The sequence below is a fragment of the Phanerochaete carnosa genome, assembly GCF_000300595.1.
Source record: "Phanerochaete carnosa HHB-10118-sp unplaced genomic scaffold PHACAscaffold_10, whole genome shotgun sequence".
Classification (NCBI taxonomy): Eukaryota; Fungi; Basidiomycota; class Agaricomycetes; order Polyporales; family Phanerochaetaceae; genus Phanerochaete; species Phanerochaete carnosa.
The window spans coordinates 972199-987252 of NW_006767637.1; the positions used below are offsets into that span (position 1 = coordinate 972199).

The 15054-nt window shown below is 53.6% G+C and overlaps 5 protein-coding genes across 5 annotated transcripts; 1 reads left to right on the forward strand and 4 right to left on the reverse strand.

Annotated features, from left to right (window-relative positions):
- Positions 1-1763: 1763 nt before the first annotated feature.
- Positions 1764-2296, reverse strand: PHACADRAFT_102906 (uncharacterized protein; the record flags this gene model as incomplete). The annotated part of the gene is made up of 2 exons (XM_007400214.1): positions 1764-2170; positions 2221-2296. The coding sequence occupies 2 exons, from the start codon at positions 2294-2296 to the stop codon at positions 1764-1766; spliced, it is 483 nt and encodes a 160-aa protein (XP_007400276.1).
- A 19-nt stretch (positions 2297-2315) lies between these two features.
- Positions 2316-3017, reverse strand: PHACADRAFT_165745 (uncharacterized protein; the record flags this gene model as incomplete). Its single annotated transcript, XM_007400215.1, has 1 exon — positions 2316-3017. One exon carries the CDS (start codon positions 3015-3017, stop codon positions 2316-2318), a length of 702 nt encoding a protein of 233 aa, XP_007400277.1.
- Positions 3018-3164: 147 nt separating this feature from the next.
- PHACADRAFT_55529 (uncharacterized protein) lies at positions 3165-3314 on the reverse strand (the record flags this gene model as incomplete). The annotated part of the gene is made up of 1 exon (XM_007400216.1): positions 3165-3314. A coding segment is annotated over one exon (150 nt), but the record flags the coding sequence as incomplete, so codon positions are not given.
- Positions 3315-8071: 4757 nt separating this feature from the next.
- On the forward strand, positions 8072-12107 carry PHACADRAFT_263113 (uncharacterized protein). Its single transcript, XM_007400217.1, has 8 exons — positions 8072-8533; positions 8585-8879; positions 8927-9522; positions 9585-10002; positions 10055-10735; positions 10788-11216; positions 11267-11574; positions 11636-12107. Exons 1-8 carry the CDS (start codon positions 8159-8161, stop codon positions 12005-12007), a joined length of 3474 nt encoding a protein of 1157 aa, XP_007400279.1. The 5' UTR covers positions 8072-8158; the 3' UTR covers positions 12008-12107.
- A 36-nt stretch (positions 12108-12143) lies between these two features.
- PHACADRAFT_263116 (uncharacterized protein) lies at positions 12144-14358 on the reverse strand. Its single transcript, XM_007400218.1, has 8 exons — positions 13943-14358; positions 13777-13886; positions 13641-13722; positions 13429-13592; positions 13171-13376; positions 12600-13121; positions 12366-12545; positions 12144-12311 (listed from the first exon to the last, which is right to left on the reverse strand). The coding sequence occupies exons 3-8, from the start codon at positions 13701-13703 to the stop codon at positions 12148-12150; spliced, it is 1299 nt and encodes a 432-aa protein (XP_007400280.1). The 5' UTR covers positions 13704-13722; positions 13777-13886; positions 13943-14358; the 3' UTR covers positions 12144-12147.
- Between the last annotated feature and the right edge of the window lie 696 nt (positions 14359-15054).

A 15054-nucleotide genomic window follows, 5' to 3' on the forward strand; every position in this document is an offset into this window, starting at 1 on the left:
TTGGGTCAGGTTCTGAGGCCACTGACCCATGCACAAGTCTTTATCAAAATTCAGGTCCCGCAGGCCATCCAAGACATCTCGGTGACGACGACTCCTCTTCAGGAACGCAAAAAATTATCCTCACCAATTGCACTGATATTTGACTGTCATGGCTCCAGCTGCCAAGCTCACTTTGCGAAGCCTCAAAATATATGGGAAAGATAGCCGACAGTTGCGAAACACCAATGAATTCCACGAAAAAGAGGGCCCATAATAAACGCCTGCCGCAGCCCTCTCGCTCCTGAAAACTCATTTGCATTGCATGTGTGTTGAATATGCAGCACATGTACTAAACATACGGAACGCAGACAAATGAGACACCTGCACCATGAATGTCTGACGTCTGCGATGCACCCGCATGCACATGTGGCTCACCCCCAAAGCGCCCGTCTGTCTGGTCTCCGAGTGCAAGTTGGCGGTGTAGCCTATGTAATGGCCGCTATAGGCATAGCGCTTTCTGCGGCCCACGAGCAGCCGAGAACACCGCAGAAAGAATGCAGTGAAAATGCTATTTATCCCTTGGTTTGAACCTTGAGAGACCGCAACACGGCTGGAGACTGACCTGCAGCTGTGCTGGTACGATCAAGGGGTCCACATAGGACGTTAGTTTCTACCTCGTTTCATCTTGCGCAGACGACCACGCAGATAAACGAGCGATGACAAATGTGCAACGCTGGTGACCAGTGATACCTGGTCAACATCGCGTCTAATGAGCGAGCCAACATGCAACACTCCGTCTGCGTCCATCTGTACCAGGGGCATCATGTCAACAACTCGTCAATCGCAGGCGTTCTGGATACTGAACCGCACCAACCACCTATCAATCAAGTACACGTGCTGTTCGAAAAGGCTTCACTCACTGGAGCCATTTCTTCTGTAAACTATCACCCCGTGTTCGCGTGCAAGCTGTGGGTCTGCCAGCCAGAATTGCCCCGCAGTTGCCTGAATCTCTCGATTAAGGTCATCGAGCAACTCGAGCGGTACTGCGCCAAATAATTTCCGAAGGCTTCGAGCAGCACTATAGCGAGAACGAAGAGCATATGGCGCTGCTTTTGATGCGGTCGCAAATGGCTAGAATTTCGTACAAGGAACAAAAGCCTCAGTAGTCCCCATGCCCACGTCGTATGGTAGGCGCACGACCGCAGCAGCAGGGTCATTGTGCAGTATTTCTGGCATCTGCTGGGTGGAAGAGCGTGCTCCTTATTACGAGGAATGCCGTTACTACGCTTCGACGTCACGCATCCAAGAACGCATGTGTACCCACCCCCCTTCCTGCATCGACGAGGATGGCATTGATCTCAACCAAGTTGTCAATATTAATCCGGCGATACCGACGTCAGCAGATGCATTGCATGCCGAGGCGGCTTTAACGACGCGCCCAGTGATACTGGTCGTGAGATGTCATGTCGGACGGGCCCGTGTATGTGAGCTTGACTGCGATAGCTGGTTAGTTGAGATTGGAGAGCAAGAAGTTCTCGGCGGCGTCCGCCGCTGGAGAAGACCGAGATGCGACGAGGCGCCTCCGCGTCTCCCTGCGTTCGCTTGCATATACGCGTCGCACTTAGCTCGCATTTCGGCCGCTTCGTTGATGGTACAGACAGGAGCCTTAGACTAATAGCTACATAACATGCTACTAACCGTACATCCTAGATGATTATACATTGCTTATGCGTACAGGAATTCAACTCACATCCACAATACCTTTCCCTACAATCCAAGCAACACTATTCACCAATGAATGACATCGCGCATACCCCCATGAAGAGCGCGAAGAGCGCGAGGACTTGCCGGCGGAGGCTGCTCCGCCACATCATCGCGTCCATGACAAAGTCGCCCGCGAGCATCTCGACGCACGCGGCGTACACGAGCATGCCCGCGCTCATCGCGCTCATGAAGCCCTGCACGCGCCGCACGCGTTCGGCTGCGCCGTGCTCCGCGAACGCGACGAGCCCGATGCCGATCCCGGCCGGCGTCGTCAGCGCGAACATCGTTGAGAGCAGCGGCTTGAGTATATGCCCTGGCAGCCGCCTGAACGCGCCCTGCGTTGGCGATTCGGGCAGGCCTGCTATCCGGATGCCGAGCGAGAGGCCCTCAAAAAGCTGGTGGAAGAGGATCGCGGTGACGAGCGTTGCTAGGACGAAGGGTCAGGGCATGGCAGAGTGCATCGGGGAACGAACTCACCGAACTCAGGGCCTCGCGTGATGGACAGGGTCAGGCCGATGACAAGCGAGTGCAGCATGATCCCAAGTTGCAGCATCTATGTACAGGTCATCAAGCTAAGCCAGAGTGCATTTCAGAGCAACGATGAAGCGTACCAGGATACCAACGATCTGCCTCCTTCGTCCGACGCGCACCTCTTCTTCGTCAGACTCTTCCTCGCACTCGACTCCTAGCGCCTCGTTATCGGTCGAATGCCACGCGTCCATTCCATGATGGAAGTGCCCATGGCTGTGACCATGGCTACCGTGCGCGTGTACATGCCCATGCCCATGCCCATGCCCATGATGGCTAGGCTCGCGTCCCTTGCCGTTTCCACCCTGGACTGGTGCAACAGCCACCTCGCCCACAACGTCTCCGCTGCCGTACATACGGCCTTCCTCGTCGAACAAGGCGACGGCCGAGATACGCTTCCCCCTGACGCAACTGCAATGCGTAGCATGTGCTTCACGGGTCTCAAAGCGGTGGTGCGATCCCCCAAAGATGTCTTCTACGGGCGCCGCTTGTACAAGCAACGCGGTCGCTTCTCCTGTTTCGGCGACTGGCTGTGAGAGAACAAGCGGGGTCGTCTCATCGGGGGCAGTGGGTACTTGGTAGTTTGGATCTGGTGATGATTTGTTCAAGAGCGGGCTATCTTCCCGAGCGGTGGAGCTGGAATGTGACAATGAACGTTCGCGGATTGACGGTGTGGGGGATTGAGGGGGTGAAGAGTAAGAGTGCAGGTGATCGACGTATGCTGTAGATATATCTGTGGGAGGCATGGACAGTCAGTATGATCATCATCCCAACTTCGTGTTGACGCACATTCTACCAGGAATATGCCTAGAAGAGAAAACAAACTGCGTTCATAAGATAGAGACTCATGTGATGATCGTAGGATAAACATACACAATGAGCCCTGTCCACCTGGAGTTCAGAGACTTGAATGCATCTGGTAGAAGATGTACGAAGGCTGTAGAGAGAATGACCCCTGTGCCAAAGTGTTTCCCAAGAAAGAACACGATAGATGGTATTCGTAGATACTTCAATCTTTTTGACAAGGAAGGGAAAGAGACGGCTGGGGGACAGTGAGTGGATGAAAGGCGTTTGACAACGAAAGTGAACACACCGAAGAGGGAAATAAGAAAGATTGCAAGGCTCACTGAAGCCTTCGTCTCTGCCTCGCTGCTGAACAAGTCTGGTGCTTTGCTTCGAACGTCTTGTCTAGTGTTGTTCATTATCATGGGGATTATACGAGTAGATTGGCGTTGTATAGAAAGCTTGCAATTATCGTCGTCGCCAGCGAGGGCGTGCGGGGGCGGGTGCTGATGGTGGTAGACCGGGACCTCCTCGGCGACGCTTTTGGAGGGGCCGTCGGAGGACCGTATCGGTCGGCGTTTAACCAAAAGGTATGCTGTGATTGGTCGGCAATGTTACCTCCCACACAACTTCCACTTACCCTTGATCCTCCAGCCCGTACTCGGGTCGTTGAGGCCCATAGCTGCGCTGGCAGGGCAGAATGTTTTCTTTGGAGGTGATGAGATGCTAAAACTATCTATACCATCGCAGAATAAGGCCCTCAACGCGACGAAAGTAAGTACCGCAAGTACACACCTGTCAGCCGGGTCCGCGGCACCACAGGCAAGTCCTCGTGACTACCGTCCTCACGCAGAGATATCTTCCACCTTCAAGTCAAGAAGTAGCAAATCATTTTGAAAGACCGGCGTCGCTCTGCTCACTGACTGCCCCTGGGGCTTGGACTGTCCGCGTTTGCCCCAGGTACGCTTAATGACCGCTGATGAACTGTGTTGCGGCACCCTGACTCAGGTGCAGGGCTGTCTAGGGCTGTGCATGCTGTTCATCTGGCACGTCAACGACCTAATGTCCTGAGAGCAGGAGAACCAGACAGCCCACTGTTGGGAACAGTACTATCATTGACCTCGGACCCTGGAAAACGGCAGCAAGTGTGTTCCCCCCTCCCGAATTGTGTAAGTTCATTTGTGCGGTATGGATTCTGGCTTTTGGCTTTTCTACAATGCCTGAAGTTCTCGTAGAGAGGGGCGGAAACCTGGAAGAGTTCCCACGCCATTGACCCCGGTGTCATCAGTCCATTCGATGACACTGCTTAGTTGGTCCGCCACTTCTGTGAATTTTGGCTGTTGACTGGGATCTCGCCATCCATCTCGACGCAGGAGTTGTTCTGCGCGTCTTTCCAATGCTTATAGGCTCTTGTGCTGATCTTGTTGCAGTATTACTGGCTGCTTCCGTCTCGCCTTTGCTACTTATGCTGATTTCTTTACCTTCTCTTAGTGTCTGCTCACTTTGTCAGCCCCCCAGCATGGTCAACCTCCTAAGCACTGCCAGCGATTCGGAGTCGATACATACGTGCGTGACTCGGATGGAACTACCTTTCCCGAAAACATCCTCCTGGAGACGACTTTAATTCTACGGATGCTCGTGCGCCGCAAACTTGCTGGTTGTGAACTTGATCAAATCTCGGAAACCTTCCAAGTAGCCTAGGATCCTGCTTGCCCACGCCCGGAATGTTGAGTGTGATGGTCCAGTTTATTCCCCACAGTGTTTTCGTTCTAGGTTTTGAGTAGATCTTGCCCGATGTCTTGTCAGTCGGTCGCTCCGTCATGTTCTAGATTTACCGCGCCTTTTATTATCTAGTAAACTTATACGTTCAAAAATCTCATCCAGTTACAAACTGAGTAGACCAGACATCATGTCACGATGCAGGACACGGAAATTACAAAAAGGTATACAGTGCAATTACAATTGACCAGAACATAAGCTATAAATTGGCGCTGTAGAGCGGGCTTTCTGCAGAGGGTCGGCGCTGGGGCTGTGTTCCGGGCTCCTATGGTGCGCCGACGCCTGCTGAAAGCCGCCTTATGGGCGCCTAGCGCTGCCCTCGCGACCTGGAGCGGTCGTTGCATTGAGTCGCCAAATATTCGTCCCAGTCTCCCCGTTTACATTCTGCTTCGCGCCCACTGGCTTTCGTGGGGAAGGATTGAGGCCCTCTGGATCCTCCAGACCGTCGTCTCTCGTTGCCGTCCGTTTCCCTCGGTTCAGAGTGGTCGTGCGTGCAGCTTCTGGCTCCAAGCCGAGATCGCTCAATATCACTTGTACCTCGACAGGCAAATGCGGGGGTTGAGTGACAGGCTCAGACATGGACTCGCCTTTCAGCTTCAAGTCCCTTGCTGCTCGTTCCGGAATCGCATACCTCGCCTTCAGCACGAAGGCAGCAGAAGCTGCCTCGCCAGCTCATCGCCGTCTGGATCTCGGTGCGGTACGCAGGTTGCCTTGCGCTTGCTCTTCGGGTAGACCTGCGGGTTCAACGCCTGTACAGGTGTCCTCGTGCGTATCTTGTCTATCTCTGCAGCGCGGAGCTTGACCTCGGGCTCTGAGCCACTCGTAGGTCTGCTGCAATCTCTGGCGTTCGTCTTCCACTGTGGCGCGGGCTTTACTGTCTTCGCCAGCCGTCTGGGGACGTCCAAAACGCAGATTATTCCGCCTCATCGTCAGCGTCTGAGTCATACACATCTGACTACTCGGGGACTTAGCAGGGACGCTTCTTGCCTCTTCGATAAGGGCAAGGCCGCTCCGAGGGTTCTGCTCCAGCTTCGTCTGCGGCATCCGAAGCAGTATTGGCTTCCTAACCTTCCTCTGACACGGTGATGCGTTAGCAAGCTGCAATCAAACTCGGATCTCGGAGGGAACTAACCTGAGCGGGAAAACGAGAGGGGTATCTTTCTTCAGATCTAATCCTAATTTTCCGGCAGGATTGCTCATACAGCTCTCGCCTCCGTTCGATGCATTCTTCTGAAAGTCCTGGGAAGGCCCTTTCGATCTTTCCGAAGACAGTCGATGGATGCGTCGGTGTCCCGCAACCCGTCAGAAATCGCCTGTGCTTTGATGTAGTCGTGAGCTCTCATGAAGTCGGCCTCGAAGACGTCTTGCTGAGCTTCTTTGAATCTCCTGACGCGTTCATAGGCAGCTTGTTCGTCGCGGGGGTGGCTAAGCTCTTCGCGGAGAGAAGGATAGCTGAGCGCTGCGAAGCGCCTTCATCACGTAAATCAGGCGATACGCCCTCTCGTCCTCGCTAGCCCTTCGCATGTACTTCCACATTGTTCTGACGGCTGTGTTTGGATGTTCAGCCTGCCTGCGACGGAGTGGCGTAAGTATAACGGGGCGTCATCGATAAGATATGTCCTTGCGTGCCAAAATAAAATAAAATAAAACAGCTGTTCGCGGGTCAAGGCCCTGCTGAGGATATCAATACCTTTGTTCTTCGGCAGGGCCAAGCTGTGGCCAGATCGACGCGCGCTCAATGCTATAGCTCGCAACTTTGCACAAAGCTGTATAGATGGGCTGACCCGATTTGTATACGCTCCGAGTGGTATCTGCAATCTGCAGCATGCGTTTGGAAAAACGGACAAGTCGCTATTCTACAGAATAATGCAACAGAACTTCACAATATGCCGAATAGTCATAATCCTGATGTCATCAGTTTAGTTTCAGTTTCAGAATGCTACGAGCTTGGAGCGTACCTCAACTGGAGTGCTTCTTCTCAATCGTACCGTGCTCTCTTCAAGAGTCTTCGGAGTAAAATTCTCAGCTATCGGTTGAAGCGCGCTGTCCAGAGCTCACAGGCTTGGAGGACAGATGTTCCGCAAGCTGTTTCATGTCAATCTCTGCCAAGGGGCTCAGTCTCTCTGTATAGTGGATTGTGCGTTCAGGAAATTGTAGACTGTAGTCACAGGAAGGGCAGTAAGGCCTACCGTCAGTTCGCATTGGGCCATTTTGTGCAATCCCAGGCGTACACTCCGAAGAATCTGCAGAGAAAAGGTATCCCCTGGTCACTCGAGCCGGTTTCTGTGAAACCACGGGCCCATTTGGCGTAGTAAGCTCGAGTTTATGGACTTGGTCTACGGCGCAGGGTTGAAGAGTGTCGTGTACGTTGTACAACCCAAGGGCGTTGGCGGGGACTGGGAATTCGTCGACCGTGGGGCTCGGGAACATTTGGTTGAGATAGAGGATGATTTTGTGGGCTGAACTGACCGGCCACAGTGCAAGTTGGTATAAGTAAAAGTGAGATGCAAGTTAGGTCAGTCAAAGGGCGAAATGCCGAATATCGAAGAGCTGGTGGGGCGCAGCCGCAAGTCCAACAGCGCTGCGGACAGAGCAGTAACCCATCCATCGATGCGAAGGTTGATATCTGTGTTACGAATTCCAACATATGTAGGAGAACCTAGAAGGCTAGAGCGCGCAGGGCTTTTGCTAATGCAAGATAGCAGAGTGAGTAAGCGCGACTCGGAGATGTTCGGAGTCAGCTACCGTAGTGCTCCTAGGAGATGGGGGTCACCTGGATGTCATACCAAAGAAAGGAGACAACTTAGCGATTCCCGCAGGCAGGCACAATTAATTCCAATCTTTATGCAGAATATACCGGAAGTGCAACGAGAATACCATTCGCATCCGCAGGGCTAGTAATATGAGACCGGGAACGACATTAACGTTGCATTAACTTGATAGTCCCACCGTTCGTGCTGCGTGTATCGAGAGTTACAGCTCCGGAGCTCTTTGTAATAAAGTTGAAGCATTGGCGTTATTATCACAGAGATATTGGCGCAACAGTTGAACACGACGAGAGCACGGTTTGGGGAAGTGTTGGCAGACGCGTGGCGTGGGATGTTGCTGTCCTGTTGCGCTGGCGGGTCGATTCGGCTTTATTGATGGCCGATGCCTGCGACGAACCAGACCGCTTGCGATTACGGCGACCACTTTACTCTTGAGTCTTGCGGACCTCTCTCCTCCTCTCTTGGCGCTGCCAGCAGAAGGCTGTCGCAGACGTCTGGTCTCTATCTTTTTCTCAGATCTCTCATGTGCTAGAGATTCGACAACAAGCGCTTCAAAAATGGCCACCGGGAAAGACAGACACTACTGGACGCAGCTGCTGGCAACCTTGACGGCAGGCAACTGGAACGTCTCTCTCCCAGTCAAGGCACCAAACGGCACTCTGCTCCCTTGGTCCGAACTCTTGCGTAAATTCAACAAGCACTGCCATGGGTACTCTGACGTTGCAGAGCTGGCTTCGCAGACCCAGGCACTCGCGCTCGTCCTCGAGTCTAGCGCAGGAGAACACGGTGTGGAGTCGAATCAAACAGAGTTTCAAAATCGCTTTCCCAACGCATTGAACCTGGAAGATGAGTGTATCTTGCCACAGGGGCGCAGGGACGAAGCGTCAGCGGGATACACGTCTCTAAAGCGCCTTCAGGGTGCAGAGAAGGAGGTATGTCTACATTTGCAGATTATGTGCTCAGAGTCTGATTGTGCACTGCAGCCAGTGAAGCTGGCACTAGCGTACTATGTGTACGCGCTGGGGCGTCCTCAAGAGTGCCTCGCGTTATTATCTGAAGTACCGAGCCTCGAAGACGTTTCCGCCAGAGTTGCTGCATATGAGAACATGCGCGCAGACCCCTCGGCACCATCTGCATCCCTTCTCAATGCGGCAGGAACTTCCGCTTCTGCGTCGCGTTCCACAAGTCTAGTCTCAGTTTCGACTGTACCGCGTTCGGAAGCCGAGGAAGGACGTCTGTGGGGTTTGACAGAATGCATACGCAGCATAACACTCGAAGGTGTGAGATGACACTTTGATAGGAGATGAAATGCTCACTGGTTTCAGGCATGTCGCACGAGCGACTATCTCCGCAGGAACCGCAGAAAGCCCTCGCAGCATATATGCGAGCTATCCCGCTCATCAACGCAGTCCTTCCCGAAATTCAACGAATCGTAAATCCGGCCTCGCCTCAAGTGATCAACCCTTCCTCACCCTCCTTTGCAAGATTCAAAGAGTTGTGGAGGTGGACAGAGCGTGCTTTACGCAGGGCGATTATCCTTACCGCTCAATCAAGTGATCCGACGGCTGAGGACAATCACGTCGACTCTTTCTGGACCCTGCAGGGTATCTATAGGGGATGCAGCGCGCACTGGCCAGCGACGTTTCACCCTGAACTACGGTCTACTATCGCCACTGTTCACCTCCGCGCCTTCGTTCTACGCGCGCAGCTGCTACCGTCGGATGTGCTACGGGCAAAGGCACCCCGGTGGATCAGCACCGCTCGCTCTGTGCTGCAAGAGCTCCGCTCTCTGCTTAACGTGTGCACCAAATTCCCGCGTGCTGGGGAGCGCAACATCCGTGTCGAAGACTTAGTTGACCTCTGTGTCGCAGTTTGGGAAGCAGACGGTGCCGTTGGGGAGTACGCAGGGTGGGCCATCGATGTCAGTACCTCTCCAAATCTATATTGTAGAGAGCTGCCGAACGTTGAATACTATCGTCTCAGTTTCTGTGGTGGGCGACCAGGCTCACTTTCAACTCCTACCGCATCTATCGACACATGTCTCGGCTGCTCGCAGTATCGGGCGACCCTGAGCTGGCGAAGCGAACGTTACGGCTGTACATCCAAGTGGTCAGCAAGGCGCGCGAGGCGGGGTCGTCTCAGGGTGGAGCGACATTGGAGGCTGAGGGGACGATGGACTGGGACACCGACCACCAGTGGGTGCAGACGTTGGTCCAAGGTGCCAAGATGTTCTGCCGCCTTGCGATTCTAGAAACGGACCATGGCAAGGCGGTTGAGCTGGCGAAAGAAGCTGGCACGATGATCCAGAAAGCAAGAACGCGGCTGGATGAGGATGACAAGGAGATGGTGGCTAGTGCGCAGTTGGCAGAGGGCATTTGGTATTCCGTAATGGCCTATACAGGTGTGTATGCGAATGATACCTCTGTTGCAACTCTGCTGAGATCCCTTTCCAGAGCAAGATCCCCGTACCCGCAATTCGAAACTAACCCATTCTCTCGAACATTTTACCACAGCGGTCGGCACGTACGCCACCGCCTCAGCCCATCATCACCTTGCCCTAGCGCTGTCAAGGCCGGGTCCATCCAAAGACATGCTTGCCGCGATAGAACATGCCCGGGCGGCTGTTGAAGCGGACTCAAACGAGATTCGCCACTGGCATCTCCTGGGGCTCTTACTTGCTGCTACGGGCGATTGGAAGGCATCGAAGAGTGTGCTCGAGCTCGGCATCGGTATTGCAGAGGCGGAACTCACAGACGAGGAGTCAGTGCCCGAAGTGAACGGGTCCGCCAAAGGCATGAACATCCGGGACTTTGCGCACACTTTGCAGGATGCTACGGCAGAACGGACGAACGGGGTAAATGGCGACTCGGACAACGGATGCACCACCCCTGAGGCGCAGAGGGAGACCATCCTGCCACCAGGCGTTAAGGACATTCCGCCGTCATCGACTCTCCTCCTGCCAATGGGCGACAGGCCGATATCGAACCGCCAGGAGAAGTTTGAATATGCCTTGCAGGCGCGTATGACGCAGCTCGCGCTTACCGAGTTTGTCGAGGGTGCGGAGGCGGTGGGCGACAGATGGCTGGAGGTATTCCAATGGTTCCGCGACAAGCGACCGGCGACGCTAGACGACAGTAAGTTTTATAGTTACCGCATCTTTTCTCCCAGCTCAATGTTCTGTCCTAGGGAGACAGTCCATCGATAGTCGCAGAGTGTCACAGGACGCTCGGCTGTCTGATGTAGTCTCAACACGCACCCAGCAACCAATGGCTCCTTTAGCGGAACCTCAACCAGATCTTCCCCTTTCCATAAGCGACCCTTCAGGGGATATGGTCTCGCCTATTGGCATCACTATCACTCCAGCCACGCCTGCAGGCACCGCTGAAGAGGGCCAGCGCTCCAGCCTGCAGATTCACAACGACGTCAACGGCGAGAAACGGTCATCATCCTTCGACGAGAAGGACAGGGATATCTCTCGGGGCAAGAAGGTGCGCGAGGTGTTGAAGAGCGGCGTGCACAAAGGCCAGGCACGCATCACGACTATCTCGAAGAAGATTGGGCATGGTGTCGGAAGACATGGTAGCCTGAGCCTGAAGAGGACGAGCTCTGCACCGGGTCTGTTGCGCTCTTGTATCGATTTATGGACTCTAACAGAGCTCTTGCAGACTTCCACTCCGTCTTGAACCACAATCCGTATCAGGCATCATCGATACATCTGCGCCAATACCAAAGCATTCATGCGTCGCAGCAGGACCTGTCGCTCCTCGAAGTGCCACCTCCCCCACGCGCCTCGTCGCCAGACCCTGTCCCCAGGAACACGAACAGCCGAACCAGCCGCGATCTGCGTCTGCTGAGCGACCTGTGGCTCATGTCTGCTGCTATATTCCGGAGACTGGGGAAGATCGAGCAAGCAAAAGGCGCCATCCAAGAAGCTGAAGTCAGGGACGAAGATAACCCAGCAGTTTGGGTTCAGGTATAGCAACACTTTCGCTCACATTCATTTGAAGCCGGAATCTGATTCCTATCTCTTTAAGCTTGGTTTGTACCATGCCGCCCTGGGAGATGACTTTCGTGCCGCCGACGCTTTCCGCAAAGCACTGTTCATCCATCCCAACGACGTTTCCGCCACCATCTATCTCTGCCGGATATACTTATCGACTCCTCGTCACTCATTAGACGGCCATTGCGATGTGGACATGGAGAACGTCGATCTCGCGGCGGGTTTACTGTCCGATCTGACGCGCGGCGCGGGATGGGATGTCCCAGAGGCGTGGTACTTCCTCGCGCGTGCGTATAAACTCCAGGACCGGAGAGACCGTGAGCGTGAGTGCCTTAACTTCGCGCTGACGCTATCGCGGACGAGGGGCGTGCGGGATCCTACAGTTGCGGTGGGGTGGTGTTTGTAATCAGAGGATTATTTGGAAGAATATACAGTGCTCTTAATTTAATATACCTCGCAATGTACATACCATTTTCATGCTGTTCGGAATAATGGACTCTCATAACGTTATTGTTTAATAGCTGGGTATTTATTCGATGGGGCGCCTTAGAGCTGCCATTTGCGATCTGTTATAGACAGAGAGCGATTGCGTCGGATGTATACGGTGCGCAACACAAGGACAAAAATCGCTCCAACAAGGAGGAATCCAGCATTCGTGAAATGTCCCGTTGGATAGCCAGGCGCCTCGGAGCTTTTGTAGATGTAAATACCTAGGTACCAATCAGCTTCCTGAAAGCCAAATATTATCTGCGACCCCGACGTACCAACAATTTGACCTACCTGACCAATAGCTACGTTCATTGGTACGGCAAGCGTGGCTGCACTGGTGCTTCGGACGTTCGCGGTGAGCCAGCTGAGAAGAGGTGGCTCCATAGCAAACGAAAAAGGGACAGCTACGCATAGCAGCCCGTACCGGGCCTTGAAGGAGTCCGAAGGCAGCAAACCTATTCATGCGATGATTTTCGTTACTGTACTAATCAGAGGGCATCTTGTCTCACCTTGAACCAGGAAGCATATACCCGAGATAATCAGGCATGCAAAGGCGGCCCAGCAGCGCAAGCCTCGTTTGTCCGCTTGCCAAGCAATGAAGAGAGTGATGACAAATGCGATGGCGTATGGGGGGACAGTGAAGAGCTGGGCCGTCAGACCCTCGTATCCCAGCCCAGACACGATAGTCGGAGTGAAGAGCGTGATGCTCGAGAACGCCACGGAGTACGAGATGCTCACTGCGTGGTGAAGGTAGAGTCGCCAGTCTACCAAGGTCGCCTTCGCTCCGGCCCATGTCAACTTTTCGTGGCCCAGCGATGCAACCCCTTTGATTCGGTCCGTAGCGAGAGCGCGTTCCTCTGCTGAAAGCCACCTGCTGGTCTCGGGGAAGTCGGGGTAGAAGAAATAAACCAGAACAGCACACAGGCAAGATGGTATCCCTTCTAAAATGAAGAGCCAGCGCCACCCTTGTAACCCCCGTACCCCGTCCATGTGGCCTACGCCAAACGCAATTGCTCCGCCAAAAGCACCCGCTGGAATAGTCGAAAATCAGAGATATTTCTCCACATTCGGAAATCTTACCTAACGTCGCGCAGCCCACAATGAACGCGATTCTGAGAGCTCGTTCATCTTGCTTATACCAGAACGTTAAGCAGTATACGATTCCGGGAAAGAGCCCCGCCTCGAAAGCTCCGAGAAGAAGACGGACGGTAACGAGCGCCGCAAAGTTCTTCACTGCTCCCATCACCATCGTCATTAATCCCCACCCTACCATTAAAAATGCAATCCTGAATGCAGACGCTTAATGTCAAATAATTTATGCAAGAATAATGGACATACCAACGACTGGGGCGAAATCTGTGCAGCATGTAGTTCGAAGGAACTTCGAAAAGTGCATAGGCAATGATGAAGATGAGAAGAGCATCTAAGTATTGCTTATTTGAGATCCGAGTTGTCTGCACCAGGGAATCGCCCGTAGTGCTGTTGAGTATTCTGGCATTTCCCTGCACCACATTACCCAAGGTTATTGCGACCAAATACGCTTGACTCACGATATTCGAGCGGTCTAAGAAGCAGAGCAGATAGATGAACATCGACGCGGGCAACAGCCGCATGTCTATGCGCCGCACGACCCTGGGAGATAACTTAGCACAGTCCACTGGCAGCGGGATCGCGCATGCACCATACCTCGACTCGGCCTTTCGATCGAAACTGGGAGTTTTCGCGTCTTCAATGAACTCCTGGGCAGTCAAACATTTCTCAGCATCTAATGCAGAAGACTCGTCTTGCATAATTTCCTACGGATCACCAATTCAATAAATGCTGAGAGTAGTATCATATGAATAAACCCGACCTTGTCCATGGTAGAAATGCCAGTGCGTCGACCTGATTGAACCCGCAGCTCAGGTGGCTTATAGCACTCATATCGCACATGAAATTTGACTTTGAGCTGTCCCACTGACCGTGTAAGCGAATCCTCGTGACCGGAGACGGTGAGAGCCTTGAAGCCCATTTGTGGCCAGAATCCAGGGGCAGTGGCTTCCTTTCGTTCCACAGCTTGAACTCGTGTGCACACCTTCCCAGCCATACGGGGTGCAATCACTGATGGAGAGGTCTAGCGACTCCGTATTCGCCACATGCATTTCGTCACTGGGAGGTTGTCCAGCTGCTTCCGACACCATGCCCAATCTTCTTCGAGATGGTTGTGATGCGCGCCTGACCCTTTTGCATGTCACCACCACGCGCACCTTCTTGCCCCGAGAGATGTCCCTGTCCTTTTCGTCAAGAGACGATGACCGTTTCTCGTCGATGGCGCCGTTGTGGATCTAAACACCTGAAGGCTGGGGCGCGCCAGTGGCCATCTGCAATGCTGCACCTTGTAATCAGGCAGTCTGCGCAATTAAATCGCGGATCCGGATAGTTCTGTCTTTAGCGGACCCGTAAGTTCCACCTCTGCAATGCCGATGCCGAGCTCGAGCACACTCTTCGATACCTTTCAACACTCCGCCGTGGCGGCGAGTAGGAGCCCCGGGAGATGCCAGTGGCAAAGGACTTGTTTGAGCCCCCAGGAGTACGAATAGCCGAACCGGCTACATATCGCTCTGTGGTTGTCTGCTGCCATATTCTGGAGGCCAGGGAAGATCGAGCAAGCAAAAGCTACGCCATCCATGAAGTCAGGCTGAAGTCAAGGACGGAGACAATTCGGCAGTTTGGGTTCAGGAGGCTGGCGTCCGATATCTATCTCAGCTTGGTTTATACCGTGCCGCCCTGGGAAATGACTACCGCGCTGCCGACGCTTTCCGAAAATCACTGTTCATCCATCCCAACGACGTTCCCGCTACTATCTACCTCTGCCGGATATACCTCGTCACTCATCAGACGGCCAAGGTGATGTGGACATGGAGAACGTCGACCTCGCAGCGGGTTTGCGTCCGATCTCACTCGCGAGGGTGTGATACTTCCTCA

Excerpts from the sequence above, each read along its gene's own strand:
- PHACADRAFT_263113 (XM_007400217.1), top strand. The coding sequence starts at position 8,159 with ATGGCCACCGGGAAAGACAGACACTACTGGACGCAGCTGCTGGCAACC. Across the intron at positions 9,523-9,584 it reads ACGCAGGGTGGGCCATCGAT|TTTCTGTGGTGGGCGACCAG; the intron begins GTCAGTACCTCT and ends CTATCGTCTCAG. Across the intron at positions 11,217-11,266 it reads GAGGACGAGCTCTGCACCGG|ACTTCCACTCCGTCTTGAAC; the intron begins GTCTGTTGCGCT and ends GAGCTCTTGCAG.
- PHACADRAFT_263116 (XM_007400218.1), bottom strand. The coding sequence starts at position 13,703 with ATGCGGCTGTTGCCCGCGTCGATGTTCATCTATCTGCTCTGCTTCTTA. Across the intron at positions 13,377-13,428 it reads AGATTTCGCCCCAGTCGTTG|GATTGCATTTTTAATGGTAG; the intron begins GTATGTCCATTA and ends GTCTGCATTCAG. Across the intron at positions 13,122-13,170 it reads TGTGGGCTGCGCGACGTTAG|CGGGTGCTTTTGGCGGAGCA; the intron begins GTAAGATTTCCG and ends CGACTATTCCAG.